Source organism: Sorghum bicolor, chromosome 3 (genome assembly GCF_000003195.3).
Source record: "Sorghum bicolor cultivar BTx623 chromosome 3, Sorghum_bicolor_NCBIv3, whole genome shotgun sequence".
Classification (NCBI taxonomy): Eukaryota; Viridiplantae; Streptophyta; class Magnoliopsida; order Poales; family Poaceae; genus Sorghum; species Sorghum bicolor.
Genome location: NC_012872.2, coordinates 31,451,822 through 31,467,398, shown reverse-complemented (window position 1 = coordinate 31,467,398; position 15,577 = coordinate 31,451,822). Strand labels below are relative to the sequence as shown.

The window sequence follows — 15,577 nt, the reverse complement described above, 5'->3', positions numbered from 1 at the left end:
TAACCCCTGGGCTACTGACATTCCGGACAGCTGACCACTAACATTTTCTCTTACATTTTCCACTAGTTGTGTTTTTGCCAACTTTTGTTTGCAGGATGTTTAAGAAGGTGAAGAATGCAGGGAAGGCTCTCAAGAACATTGGTACAAGGAGTTCATCCCGACACTCCTCACAGCCATCAGAGATGAGCGTCGACCCAACGCCCACACAAGCTCCGTCATCTTCATCTAATCAGCAAGTCAAGGTCCTTCTCAAGATAGGAGACCTTGGACTGAAGACCCGAAGAGAGAAAGAAGTATATCAGCAATTAAAGAACAAAGATTTTATTCACACCCCTACTCTCGATCCAATCTTACTACAAGAAACAAGTATGGACACTGAATTTGACTTAATTTTCCAAATGATAGGTTGGACAAATTTTTGGAATATAACTGAGCTGGGTTCTCGTCTTCTCACCCTCGAATTTCTTTGCACCTTACAATATTATGAGGGGGGAATTGTTTTTCGGATGTTCAAACAGGAAATTATGTTGTCTTGGAGAGAGCTGAGCGACCATCTTGGTTTCTCTTCAAGATGCATCCTGAACATTGACTCCGACCTACCTAATTTTGAGAGACACCAGTTTTGGAGAGAAATATCTAGAGATAATTTTTATAGTCAAGCCCGAACCAGTGACATGGAACACCCCACTCTTAGGATGTTCCACAAATGGCTTGGGTACAATCTTTTCTATCGGGATGATATTAGGAAAGTAAGAGTAAGAGATTTACAACTTTTATATGCTGCTATTAATAAAGTACCTACTTCACCTGTTACACTTTTAGTTTCTCATTGGCTTAGTGTACCTAGTCTATAGGGACCAGTAGGATGCACTTCACTTATCACTCGTCTAGCCTCTAACCTTCATTTACTAGAAAACTCATCGTTGGACTTCATAGATGAGTTAAGAATTTATCATGGCTATGACACATTTAGACAAGCTCGGATGTTAAAGAAAGAGGGGAATATAATATATATGCTATATGATGATAGAGGCAAGATTCGGTTACCTAACCCGAACCTTGGCCTCTACGTTGTTCAAAACTTTTTGATTGAGATTGCAGCAACACCAGTGAACCAGAGAGCTCCACAGCGAGTGGCATCTGAAAGGATGACCACCCATCGAGAACGCACCTGGTATGGAGCTGATCCCGGACCAGAAGAAGCAGCGCACCTGCATTATTGCGATTACAACCCCCGAGTCCTTCGAGACCCATGGGTTCGACATGCGCAACCACAAGAGCCAATAGAGGAGACATGGCCGAAGAGCCATGATCACCAGTGGACAAACCCGCCTTTCCATACGGGCAGGTACTCCACTGATCCATATGGAGCTTCAGGATCCAGACCTCTGCCCCAATTTGATGCAGGACGATACTCCGATGCCTCCTATGCTTTCACGAATGACTACTATCAAGAGGCCGGTGCTTTCTTCACTCGTACCAACAACACTCTCCTCGACATCCAGAACATGCAAGCAGAACATGGACGACTCCCGGAAGAGCAACAAAATGGAACCAGGACCATGCCGCTGCAGTACAAAAGCTAAGACAAGATACAACAACAATGAACGACAACATCACAACCATGATGCGGTTCTAGAACCTCGGGTAAGGCCGACATCAACATCCAGCTTGGGGGAGTTCCTCCCCAATTTATCAAGTAAGTTTTTATTTGCTCTTCTTATTTATTATTTTCTATTTTAGTTTTTTATCTTAAAAGGAAAAACTTAGAAAACCCAATAAATATTTTCTTGCTTTAATTTACTGCATTTTATAAACATGAAAACAAAATAAAAAGAGTGCGTAGATAAGTGTGCTTTATTTATCTGCTAAGTTTAATCTCTAGAAAAACAAAAAGACCAAAAAAATGCATGATGGAAATGATGAACAGTTGCTCTGTTACAAGTACCTAGCTTTTATATTAGAGTTCTTCCAGGAATTACTAAAACTTACTATCTTTGGGAAGCATAAAACTAATGTCTAGGTAAGAGAAAGGCATGATATAAAGTTGAGCTGCTGTTTATCTTGTTCCTACTACACTAAGATTCTGGAGATTTATTTTGAAAACTTACAAAGCACATGATGAGTTCCTAGCATAACAAACTACCTACCACAGCCATACTTGCTATAACATCTTTTACTATATTTACATTGAGTTTGATCGAGCTGTGTAGACCCTTAGGAGCTTTTCATGTGGTTAAATTAAGATATTCACTTGCACACATCTACCACAGCATTCATCACCAATCATTAAAATTGCTAAAAAAAAATACATTATCACTCACTGTCCCAAGTATTGTTATTTTCTCTCTCTAAAAAGATTCAATGCAGAAGAGGCATGGGTTATGCAAAAATATGCAAGGAAATAAAAAGGGGCAAGTGCCCAAAACCTCAAAAAAGAAAGAAAAAGAGTGAGACGAGAGGTAAAAATGGACAAGTGTCCGGAGTAGAATTAGGGGTACAAAGATGCCCACTTGAGCGGAAAAAATGGACAAGTGTCCGACAGTAGAATTAGGGGTATCTACTACCCACCTGAAAAAAAGAAGAAAAAGAAAGAAAAGATAGCCCATGTTCTCCCAAAGCAAAGATCAAAGAAGATGAGAGATAACAATATGAGGAGCAATGAGAACTAAGTTTTATTATCACTTATGCATCACTATCATTTACTCCATCACACATGCACATCTTGATTTAATTATCTGCTGAGTTCCTTTGGATCCATGGCTCGATTAGACAACATATGTATGAGCTGTTTTTCACTCCTATGAGCTCTACTTAAATATTCCATTAGCTATAGTTAAGTGACATTTTGGTAAGGATCCACAAATACCACATATAGAGAGACTTGAGAGAATCATTGCTGGGAACTCTGAGTTTTATTTTGAAAACTTATGAAAAACTCTGGAACAAAGGTGAAGTATAGCAGGAGGGATAGTGCTTGACTTAATTATTTTGTCTTTCAATTACTTAAGACTTAAGTGCAGGTACTAAACTCCATAACACTTCACTCTAATCTGGAAGAATTTTTATATAAAAGCATGTGTGCCTGTCAGGATAGAAAACATCGAAGCAACTCCTGAATCGTCTGAGTTTAGCTATTTGCTCAGGGACGAGCAAAGGGTAAGCTTGGGGGAGTTTGTTGACGGTCCTTAAGTACTAAAATTAACAATCAAATAAACATGGAAAAGGATCAATCTGAAACAAACATCTAGAATTAGGGTTTTATGTGACAGAATTCCACGAGCTTTGGTGTTTATATATTTCTGTAGGGGGTTATCAGAGAATATGGAGAGAAGGCCCACATGTCATGTTTACAATGAGATAATTACGTGCCGCGCAATTTTCTTCAATCTAGAAGAGTCCAGAAGCCACGGGAACGAACGAGAAGAGGATCGGGCTCGGGGGCAGGGCGCCCGCCCACCCCCCTTGGGCGCCCGCCCAGGCCAGGAGTCCAATTAGGACTCTGCTTCGGGGCTAAACTCCACTGACCTAAAGGATCAATCTAAACCACACAATCAATGTCGGTTTGATCCGACGGTTCAAATTCACTTGAAGGGACTATAAAACCAAGGCCTCTCCCCCTGGAGGAGAGAGGAGAAGAGAAGAAATCATTATTCAGAGGTAGCCATCAAAGTTAGGGTTTAGAGCTTCTCTCCCACAGAGAATTAGAATTAGCTACTCCCTAATCCTTCAAGTTTAGAGGTTTGATTAGATAGCAATTAGAGAAGTAGAGCACTACGCTCTAGTTTCGGATCTTCGGTAATAAAGATTGGTATTATTCATATATTTCTCTAATTCTTTGTTCTAATTGCATTATGTCTCTAATTATTTTGTTCTTAGTTTGTTCTAGTTCTATATTTGATATAGTTCTAATTGATAATGAGTTTATGCATGAGTTTGCAAAGTGCTTAGCTCTTGACGCGAGGGAGTTAGGTGATAGATCACATGTGAGCGTGGTGCTTAGATGTTATTTATCTGCAAATGTATCCTATTGGCCGGGTTGTGTGGTAGTTTGCGATAGTGACAGCTTCGTTGATTCTTATATAGTCCACCCTCCGTTGATAGGACAGGCAGAACCGGTATTGTGTAGTAAGTCGTGCGATGCTCTGATTTACTTTATCAATGTTCCTTATACATGAATGAAGAGTCTTTTATGCTATATATGATCTTGTAGATAACTAGAGTAGATTATGACTTAGTAGTTAGTAGATAACTTAGAATCCATTCTCTAGCTAATTCGACATCACCTACATATATGAGGAGTAGTCTATTTTCTAATCGCTGTGTTATTTATCCCTTGAACTTATAATTCATTATCATTATCTTTATGGTTTACCCCCTGCTAAAGTAAGTGACTGTGTGACGAGTTTCTCATTAGTAATCATGTTCTTGCAAGTTTATCTCTAGTCTATGCCTTGATAGATTTTGTCCTTAATTTAATTTCATCCATTTTGTTCTCTTAAGCAGAATTATAAATAACGATACCTGGAATACTTATCCTGGTGAAATGCTACAATGAGGTGTTTTATCTATGGGCTTGCGGATAGAATAGATTATTTTCTAGAGAGCCTTTACATTTATAAATACCTTTGTACACTCTGGCACCATGCTGGGGATGACAACCTAGTATCTAAGCGGTGTTAGCTAGTGTCAACAATTACCATGTATAAAATATAAACAAAGATAGAACAAGGGTAAGCCTAAAAAGATAGAAATACTTGGTTAAGATTTTTATCTATAAGTATATATTTGATGTATTCTTCTGATAGCCATATATAAATATTTCCTAATAGAAGCCCCCGACAACGGTGCTAGAAATGCTTGTTGGCATCTCTTATGCCACACCCGCTAGGTTGTCATCCTTAACACGACGTAAGAAATGTAGTGGTACTTATAATCTTGGCACTTATAAAATATGAAACAAAAGTTATCTGCAAGTGCACAGATAAAATACTCTTGTTGTAGCATTTCACCCAGGAAAGTTCCATGTATCGTTATTTATAATTTTACCACTAGGAGCTTCTAGAAGGGATCTAGAAGAGAAAATTGATATGGCTAAAAGAATTACAAAAACATTCTCTAGATTCAAATCAATTAACCACTTCTATCTAAATAGTGGTAAGACAAATAATAGTGATGGTAATAATAATAGTAATGAGATAATGATAGGGAATCCACAATTAGAGATGACTCATAGGATCAAGTAGAGTAGAATAAAGTGCCTAAGTTTACATCCTATCTACTAAGTCTTAGGGCTTCTATTCTACTCTTTATCATTTATAGAAAAGTTCAATCTTCCATCTTTGGTTGGAGTATTTGCACTTGATTGCTTGCACTTGGTTGATCATGAGATGATATACTAGCTTGTTAATCTTGCACTTGTGTACCACTTGTACTAGCTTGATTTTGATCATGAGAACCACTAGCTTGCACATTAGAGGTAGGAAGCACTTGATCTTTGTCATCTTCAACATCAATCACCTCTCTAGGCCTTAAATCACCAATGTCCATATTCTTCGTTGCATTGGCCAATTGAGTTCCTCTCACATCATCTAGATTCTCATCTTCCTCTTGAGAGCCATTGGTTTCATCAAACTCAACATCATGCACCTCCTCAAGAGTACCACTAGCCAAATTCCAAACTCTATAAGCTTTGCTAGTAGTGGAGTAACAAAGCAAGAAACCTTCATCACATTTCTTTTCAAATTTACTCAATCTAGTGCCTTTCTTCAATATGTAGCATTTGTAACCAAAAACTCAAAAATATGCAATGTTGGGCTTTCTTCCATTCAAGAGCTCACATAGTGTCTTCTCCATCATATGGTGACAATAGAGTCGGTTGCTATAGTAGCAAGCCGTGTTGATTGCATCGGCCCAAAAGGAATGACTCACATTGTACTCACTAAACATTGATCTTGCCATGTCAATCAAGGTTCTGTTCTTCCTCTCAACAAGACCATTTGATTGTGGAGTGTACTTGGCCGAGAATTGATGCCTAATGCCAAATTCATCACAAAGCTCATCAACTCTTGTATTCTTGAATTCACTCCCATTGTCACTTCTCACTTTCTTGATGGTTGTTTCAAACTCATTTTGTATTCTTTTGACAAATGATTTGAAGGTTGCAAAAGCATCACTCTTGTCACTAAGAAAGAATACCCATGTGTATCTTGTGAAATGATCCACTATTACAAATCCATATTTATTTTTACCAATGCTTGTGTATGTGGTTGGTCCAAATAAGTCCATATGCAACAACTCAAATGCCTTGCATGTACTCATGATACTTTTATTTGGATGAGTGTTGCCAACTTGTTTTCTAGCTTGACATGCACTACAAAGCTTATCTTTCTCAAATGTGATATCTTTTAAGCCTCTAACAAGATCATGCTTGACTAACTTGTTAAATTGTTTCATTCCAACATGACCAAGCCTTCTATGCCATAACCAACCCATGCTATATTTAGTGAGCAAGCATGTTGATAATTGAGCTTCACTAGCATTGAAATCAACCAAGTATAGATTCTCATATCTAAAGCCTTTGAATATCAAGTTAGAGCCATCTACACTTATGAACTCTACATCATCAACTCCAAATGTGCATTTGAAACCAAGATCACAAAGTTGAGCTATAGATAGCAAGTTGAAGTTCAAGCACTCTACTAGTAGCACATTGGAAATGCTTAAATCATTGGATATAGCAATTTTACCAAGCCCTTTGACCTTGCCTTTGCCATTTTCACCAAATGTGATACTATCAACACCATTGTCATCATTTGGATTGATTGAATTAAACATTCTTGCATCACCGGTCACGTGTTGTGTCACTATCAAGCACCCAATGCCTTCCTCCGGCTTTATAATTTACCTACAAAACAAATCAATGTTTCTTAGGTACCCATACTTGTTTGGGTCCTTAGAGGTTAGTGACTAAGCTTTTTGTTACCCAATGGCCTTCTTCTTTGGACCCACAATTGGTGTACCAACAAACTTAGCATGCACACCCTTCTCACCCTTGGTAAGCATATAACAAGAATCAAAAGGAATGTAGGGTACATTAGCAATTTTCTTGTTCTTGTTCATTTTGTTGCAATTAAGCTCTAGGTTCCCAACTTGCTTGCATCTATTGCAATACCGACTATTGCTCTTCATAAAGCTAAGCTTGTGAGTTGCAAAGGCCGCCTTGCCTTTTTTGGGGGCATAGCCTAATCCCTCTTTGTTGAGAGAAAACCTTTGGCAACCCAAGCACTTTAGCAAGCGGGCCTCAACACCATAGGCCTTTCCTAGGGTGTGAGTGAGCTCATCCACCTCTCTCTTGAGGGTCTCATTCTTAACCTTTAGTGAAGCATCACAAGTGACACTGACACTAGAGGTAGAGGTAGAGTTAGTTGTGGTGGATGAAGACCTACAAGAAGAGTTAGTGGCAACAACAATAGGTTGGTCGGGTGATTCCTTAATTAAGTCACATGTTGTGCCCACATCACATGATACAACAACATTTTCCTTGTTCTCTTCTAATAACAAGGAGTGAGCTTTTTCAAGCTTGGTGTGAGCTTTGCCAAGCTTCTCATGGGCATCCACTAGCCTCTCATGAGTAGCATTGAGCTCATGAAAGAATTGCTCAAGAGCTTTTAACTTCTTGGTCAATTCTTTGCACTTCTTGTTTTTAGATTGAATAAGTGAATCGGCTTGCTCTAACATGTCCATGTGTTGTTCATTACTGAATTCATTTTTAACATCACTATCACTACCATGTTCATGTTCACTTTCACTTTCACTCTCATCACATTGTACCTTGTGGCCCTTGGCCATAAATCATCATCCGAAGAAGCATCACTATCCCATGTCACAACATAGGATCCACCCTTCTTCTTCTTAAAGACCATCTTCTTCTCTTTCTTTTCTTTCTTCTTCTTGCTCTTCTTGTCATGCTCATCATTGTCATATTGTAAGGACAATCTGCCACAATATGATTGAGACTTTTGCACTTGTAGCATAGCCTCACATACTCCTTATTCTTGGAGTGGTCTCTTCTCTTTCTTGTATGGTAGCCCTTCTTCTTCATCATATTGCCAAATTTTCGGACAAAGAGTGCTAGAGCTTCATCATCACTATCATCATTAGAGCACTCCTCATCACTTGATTCTTCCTTCTTGGCCTTGCCCTTGTTCTTGCTCTTGCATGAAGAGCTAGCTTCGAATGCTACACACTTCTTCTTCTTATCATCATCATCCTTCTTCATTACCTCATCATCATCATTGTTATTGTATCGATCCTCGGTCATTATATCTCCAAGTACCTCATTAGGAGAGACATTCTTCAATCCACCTCTAAAGATGATTGTTCTCAATGTCTTGAACCTCTTGGGCAAGCACATCAAGAACTTGTGAATGAAGTCCTTATCCTTTACTTTCTCACCAAGGCCCTTGAGATCATTGATGCTGACTTGGAGCCTATAGAGCATCTCTGGGATTGACTCATCATCCTTCATCTTGAAGTTGGATAGCTTGTCCTTGAGCATGTATAACTTAGCACATTTTACCATTGTAGTGCCCTTATATGTCTCTTCTAGCCTTGTCCACACTTCACTTGCCTTCTCAAGATCTTTGACTTGTTCAAACACCTTTGAATCAATGCCATTGTAGATTGTGTTGAGAGCTATAGTATTCCATTGTTTGTTGGCTCTCTCATTGTCAGTGGGGTTGGCAAGATCAAGGATCACAAAGTCATTCTCCGTGACTTCCCACACTCTATCATTGATTGATCCAAGGTACATTTTCATTTTTCTCTTCCAATAGTCAAAAGAGCTTGTGCCATCAAAGAACGGTGGTTTGCCCCCAACATGGTTGAACACTATTTGAGCCATAATTTGAGCACTGTGGTTGTTAAGCCTTCTCAAAACAGTGCCCATGGCTCCGATACCACTTGAAAGGTCCTAATATGGCTAGAGGGGGGGTGAATATCCTATTTAAAAATTCTACAAAGTCACTAGAGCAAGAGGTTAGTAAATAACAAAGCAAAGCTTTTTGCTCTAGCTCTAATGGAGTGTTTGCAAGCCACCTAACCGACAATTCTATTTGCTATAATCACTAGGCACACAAAAGCTATGTCACTACAAGCTACACTAGTGAACTATGCTACACAAGGCAAGACTAGCAACTAAACTAGTTACACTACTTTGCGGTAAGTAAAAGGAGAGGAAGAGATATTTATACCACCATGTTGGGGATGAACCAATCACCAATATATCAACAAACAAGCACCAGGAGAATGCCAATCAATCACAATTGAGACACTAATTTTTCTCTCGAGGATCACGTGCTTGCCAGCATGCTATGTCCCCATTGTGTCGATCAACATTTGGTGGTTCAGCGGCTAACAGGTGTAGCACAAACCTCGTTCTCACTAGGACACGCAAGAACCTACCCACAAGTGAGGTAGCTCAATGACACATGCAATCCACTAAAGTTGCCTTTGGCTCTCCGCCGAGGTAGGCACAACACCCCTCACAACACCAGAGCCAGCCATGAACAATCACCAACACGTGCCGGTCCTCCACCGCAGCTCCAAGCCGTCTAGGTGGCGGCAACCACTAAGAGTAACAAGCAAACCTACTCCCTAGTGCCACTAGATGCTCAAACTCAAAGAAAATACAACTAGGATCTCTCCCAATCTCACTTTGGATAACCAAAACTCAAACAAGATGATTGGGATGTGTGGGAGTGTGCTCACAAGATGTATCAACAAGTTAGAGAGTCAAGAGGGTGAGCAAGAGCCGGCCAAGACATATTTATAGAAGCCCCAAGCCTCAAAGAGCCATTGGCCAACACGTCCCACAAACTGCGTGTTGGCATTTCTTAGCGTCACTACTAAAGATAGACTATAAATCCGTCATTAGCAATGGCTCCAGAAATGTCAGGTGTTGGTATACCATAACTATCGTTACGTCAGAGAGATAACCCAAGGCCTTTAACGGCACTGGCCTTAGCAGTGCAGTCTGGTAACAATAATTAGGAATGCCGGATTGGCCATCCTAACCATCCTTACTTACGATATGCAAAGCTGTAGCACGGCGCCAGATAAATGCACAGAGTTTACAATCTTAAGTAACGATACTTAGGTATGCCAATCAATAGTTCATGAATATAAAGAATAAAACTGCAAGCGAATAGAACTATCATTGTAGCATTTCAACCCATGAGTATTCAAGGGTTATCGTATTTAATCCCGTGGGTGGGCGTAACAAATGCATCTAGCTTGGTTTGTAGCATGATCACTTATTAAGAAGCATAGGTAGACATAGTCTAATTAGGGGTCACGACAGGCTCTTAAAATATGGATAGTGGACACACTCATCGGGGCAACCTCAAGGAATAAAGAGAAAATAAGGAAATAAAAGAAATAAAGAACAACTACTTGAGCCGGCATTGATCTTATATTACTATGCAAAGAATTGTTAGTAGAACATCTAATCCATATAACTAGAGTTAGAACTAAGTCTGAGGCTCTGGGGAGATCCCCGCAGCTGGACATCCAGCCGATTGGGACTTTACAGAACTCCTACTGGAATACCTGATCGTGGGGGAATATCAGGGATGATAGGGCTATCACTACCATACCACCTACCCCTCTACCCGAAAGATACCCACACATCCGCTGATCTCCACATACCCGAGCACCTCGCCCGTGTAATTGGAAACGCCTCCTAGCCTCCCAGGACCCCAACCGTTCGGATTGACAGGCTTGGCTAAGAGTGGCCATCACAGCCCAACGAACCGTTACCTCAATCTTAATCCTTTGTCTATTCATACTAATTCGATGAACGATGAAGAATAAGGATGAATACATCAAGAACATAGCACAAGAACTAAGAACTAGTTCATATACTATGAACAAGATATGAACACAACTATACTCTAATTCAATTGCATAATCATATAAATAAGATAAGAACTTGCTCATGGAGGAGATCTGAATTGTATTCATACCAAGAAGCTCTAAGATCCTCCAAGGAGACAAGCTCTCCTTGCTAGCTTTGCCTTGCTCTACTACTGAACCTAAACTAAAGAACAAGTGTAGAAATTTGAGGTGTATTGCTCCAAATGATGGTGTGTGTGTTGAATGATGTGGAGCCATCTATTTATAGCCCAACAAGAACGGTTCATGCCGATCTAAATTTGGTAGGAGGTGAAACCGTCCTATGCATCCCGCCATGCAACCGCCTGAAAAAGGTGGGACCGAGTTGCCACCACGGGGGTGCGCCCGCACCAGGGTGTGGCTGCACCACTGGTGGGCCCCCTTGGCCACCGCCTTCGCGTGGTCGGTTCGTCTCTGGGCCCTGATCCTCCCCGTAGTTACGGATGGATCCAGTTCGGTGTTTTGGTGGGCTTTTCCATTTCTCTTTGATTTGTGCCTTTTTTGAATACGCTTTCTTGAAGTGCGCTTTCTCGTGTCTTTTGCACCTTTCCACGTGTCATACTTGAAATTGATATTTGCAACAAAACTTGTGGAAAGGTTAGTTCAAAGCCCTACCATCTATTTATTTTATTTATTAAAATGATGTTTATAATTATAAGATAAGGGGTACCAACAACTCCCCCACACTTGGTCCTTTGCTCGTCCTTGAGTGAAGGCACTAAAGACCAAATGGGTTCATCTTCATTGTCAAAAGAATCTGCATACAGGTTATTCCTAGCTTCACCTAGATTTATGAACTTCAAAGTGTCTACCAAGCTATCTTGGGTAATTGAAACATGGAACAGCCTGGATTCAAATCCTCTTACATAGTCCTTGCGCAGAAACATGGGGTTTTGTAAGATTTTGAAAAATAAAGATAGCATATGTTTCTTGAATGATTCTCTCAAGTCCCTCCTAATATGTGAGTGGTTCCTTACCAAGGCATAAAGAGTTGATGCCTTCTTTTTGATCATCCTACTTCTAAAAGGCTTATCTGGGGTTTTGGGTATGTATGATGGTGGAACTTACTTACCCTGCATATGTTGTCAAGTCAAACCCAGGACCATACCAGAGGGAGTGCGCCATACCCTTAGATCAGAATGTGCAAGTGTGTGGAATTTTTGGTGGAATCCTATCACTACTTTTATTGCAACATTCCTTGCATCAAGACTCTCTTTTGAAATGAGATGAAAAACTTGAGAGGATATGGTCTATAACACAAATATATATATAGCCCATTCCTATGATTCTGGTGAAAATGAAAGAGAGCTTTATGACAACAAATGCAAGGAATGTATATGAATGCACAATTCTCAGGGTGAGATATTAGCATTTTTATTTGGTGGATATATGTGCGCAACCCTCAGTGTAAGAGTTGGCGAAATTTTGGGTGGATGGAGAAAGCATGTTGTGCGCGACTTCTCACTGTGAGAGTCGGCTTTTATATGGTGGGCGTAAGTGAATTCAGATCTTAGAGGCATGCAACACCTCTCGACGGCGGTCCAAAAATTTGACCAAACTCAACACAGAGCAAGCAGCATATGTAGCAGGTTTAATCATGAACAAATATTTGGCCATGGTAGGAATAAAGCTTGATCATTCAAGAAATTTGCTATTGAATTTTGCTTTTTATAAAAGAAAACCCAAGTACTTTGCAAGAACCAGCAAGCATCATGTCATCCTACTATATCACATACGTCAATTACTTAGATAAAATGGGGTCCCTATAACAAGTCTTCATAAATCTCTAGGGATATTAGATAAGAATAAAAAGTATGCAAAAACATATTTGAACATAGGAGACATGTTCGATGGAGTACGAAGGTAACATCATTTTAAACATTTCATTTGAAAATCTTTTTGGGGGAAGAGGGTTTGCACAAATCGAGATTTTTGATTGAATAGTCCTTCCCCCACACTTGTTTTCTTTCCTATCATGGTTAGTCACAATATATATAGAAAACAAGTGCACAAGATAAACAAACTTTTTTTTATTGATAACTTTTGAATAGGCACATTACATTGGAAGGGAAAAAATATTTGAAACATCAATATTGTGAAAAGGAAAAATGTGCCTAAACAAACATTCGTGCAGGAGGTGTGGTCTAAAGATCTTCAACAAGGCGAACAACAACTAAGGCTTCAGCGACCTTTCTAAGTTTAGTATTAAACTTGAAGCGAAACCTATTAACATCATCACTGAGGTTCCTAATCTTAGTGTTCTTTTCCTCTAGGTCGTCTTCTAAAACCCGTAACTCAGCACGTAGGCTAGCCTGCTTAGCTAAAAGCTCGGCTATGATATTGGGATCATCTTCTTCATTGCTGCTCTCGTACTGTCCTGCACGACGCTTGATTGACGGTTGTGGCAAGTGCCTCCTGATCCTAGGGAGAGTACTGGACGATTCTGTCTTCTTGGCCTTGCCACCCATCTTGCTACCAGCATGATTGCCTTGCCCATCACCACTAGGGGCTTTTCTCTTAAGTCCTATGTTGCTAGTGGACGAATGAGCAGTAGCGGGTATGTTGGCGGCGCTATTGGTGGGCGCTTTGTGGTTTGCTGGTAACAACGCTAACGGCTTTCTCTTCTCAACATGGACCTCCTTGCTAGAACTCTCTTGGTAAGGTGCTATGTCTAGATTGGCTATGGTCTTGGGAGCATTGATCAGCAAGAGGACATAGCTAGACAAGGTCACTACTGAAGAATGGGAGAGCTTAGCAATCTTCATAAAGAGGGAGATGAGAAATGGTTGGTGTGAGAAGAGAAGAGGCCTATGGAGGATTTTATAGGTGCTAACGCAGTCTCTGATCTGGAAACAACTTGATCGTAACCATGGACGTGATGCTAATCAGTGTAGGAGAGGAAGGGAAAAAGATTGGGGCCGATTGGTGGACCTAGGGGTGCTCCCGCAGCAGGGTGCGGCCGCACCACTGGGTCCACCTGTCGGCCTCAGTCTTTCGGGTATTTCATTGCCTCTATGAGTATTTTGCAATCCTGGTTACGATCAATCGTGATACGCAGTGGAATCAGAGTGATAGTGTGTGAGATAGGGTTTTGAATTTTGAAAACTTTCTAAAAGCTATCACACTATCATGCATTTATGAGTGATTGATACCCATGATCACAAAGATTCAAAAGTGAAGAAAAGATCATAGAGGCAATATGGACTACTCATAAAGACAACAAATGCACCATTTATTCAAAACATAAATAGAAAGAATAAATAAATAAGTCAAAAGAAAATATATATTTATATTTTTTTATAAGTAAAAACTTACCTAGGGATAACTTACCGATTTACCTTCGGCAAGGTCTCATCTTTATAGTCCGTTGAGCGGGACTCTTCTCCCATTACTTCTTGCTTGATGATGGCACATCCGTCTTGGGAGGAGTAGACGGTTGCACCTGCTTGGGCCTTCACTTTAGCAGTATCACCTTTGGAGGTGTGGAAGTTTGTTCAACCTTCTTCTTTGGTTTCCACACCTGCTTCGGTTGTGAAGGCTTGGGGACTTCGTCCCTCTTTTCATTCTTTTTAGGAGCTATTTTCTTTTTCTGCTCCTTATTATTTTTCTTAGGAGCTGCCTTTTCTATTGGCTCTGGCTTTATCTTAGATATTTTTGTATTTTTAATAAGTTGAGGCTGGATCTCAACCTGCCTGATGCCTTGGGGGTTTAGCCCATAGAGGATGCGTATCATGTTGCACTCTTGTTGACGGCGTGGCCTGAACTCGAACTTCTCTTCTTAGCCATTAATGTTGAAGTGGATTTCTCCAGCCCCAACATCAATCTATGCTCCAGCTGTACTGAAGAATGGTCTTCCCAGGATTAGTAGTGTTTCTTTAGTGAGCTCCATGTTGAGCACCACAAAATCCACTAGAACATAGTATCCTCTGATCTTGACAGGGATGTCTTGAGCAATCCCAGCCGGGTACCGAACTGACGAGTCTGCCAACTGGAGTGTCATGGTGGTTGGCTCCAAGTTGGTGAAGTTCAGCCTGTCAAAGACTGATTTCGGCATGACGCTCACACTCGCCCCCAAATCACATAGGGCGTGGTCGAATTAATGGGCCCCAATTGAGCAAGAGATTGTGGGGCACCCAGGATCCTGCGGTACATTCTTCTGTCAGCTTGACAACTTCAGTGGATGGCAATGGTCGCTTCTTGTTGATGATGTCCTTGATGAACTTGGAGTAGGACGAAATATGCAAGACATCCATCAATGGTACACTAACGTGCGTCTTTTCGACCATTTCCATGAAGCGGAGGAACTGCTCATCTCTATCCCTCTTCTTCCTCCTTTCTCTTGTGGGAAAGGGTAGCATCGTGGTGTCCCCATAGTTGTTTGGGGTCGGCTTGTCTTCCATGGATTCTTTTGATGGTTGAGCCGGCCCTTCTGCCTGTGTTTCCTCTTGTTGCCGTGGCGCCCTTCCTGTCTTATGGATAGGATAAGGGGGATCACGAGTGGTCTTACCCCCTCTCGTGGTCACCACATTTACATTTTCCACAGAATTAGGAGAAACAACAGCTTTAGCGGCAGAAGCTGAGCTACTTTTAACTCGATCTTCTTATCAAAAGCTAGCTGATC

At 40.6% G+C, this 15,577-nt stretch overlaps 1 protein-coding gene across 1 annotated transcript; it reads right to left on the bottom strand.

Annotated features, from left to right (window-relative positions):
* Positions 14,780–15,356, bottom strand: LOC110433682. Its single transcript, XM_021456193.1, has 2 exons — positions 15,107–15,356; positions 14,780–14,997 (listed from the first exon to the last, which is right to left on the bottom strand). The coding sequence occupies exons 1-2, from the start codon at positions 15,354–15,356 to the stop codon at positions 14,780–14,782; spliced, it is 468 nt and encodes a 155-aa protein (XP_021311868.1).

Bases quoted from the DNA above. Each gene is read 5' to 3' on its own strand.
- LOC110433682 (XM_021456193.1), bottom strand. From the start codon at position 15,356: ATGGAAGACAAGCCGACCCCAAACAACTATGGGGACACCACGATGCTA. The intron at 14,998-15,106 runs GTACCGCAGGAT...TGCCGAAATCAG, and splicing joins TGTCAAGCTGACAGAAGAAT to TCTTTGACAGGCTGAACTTC.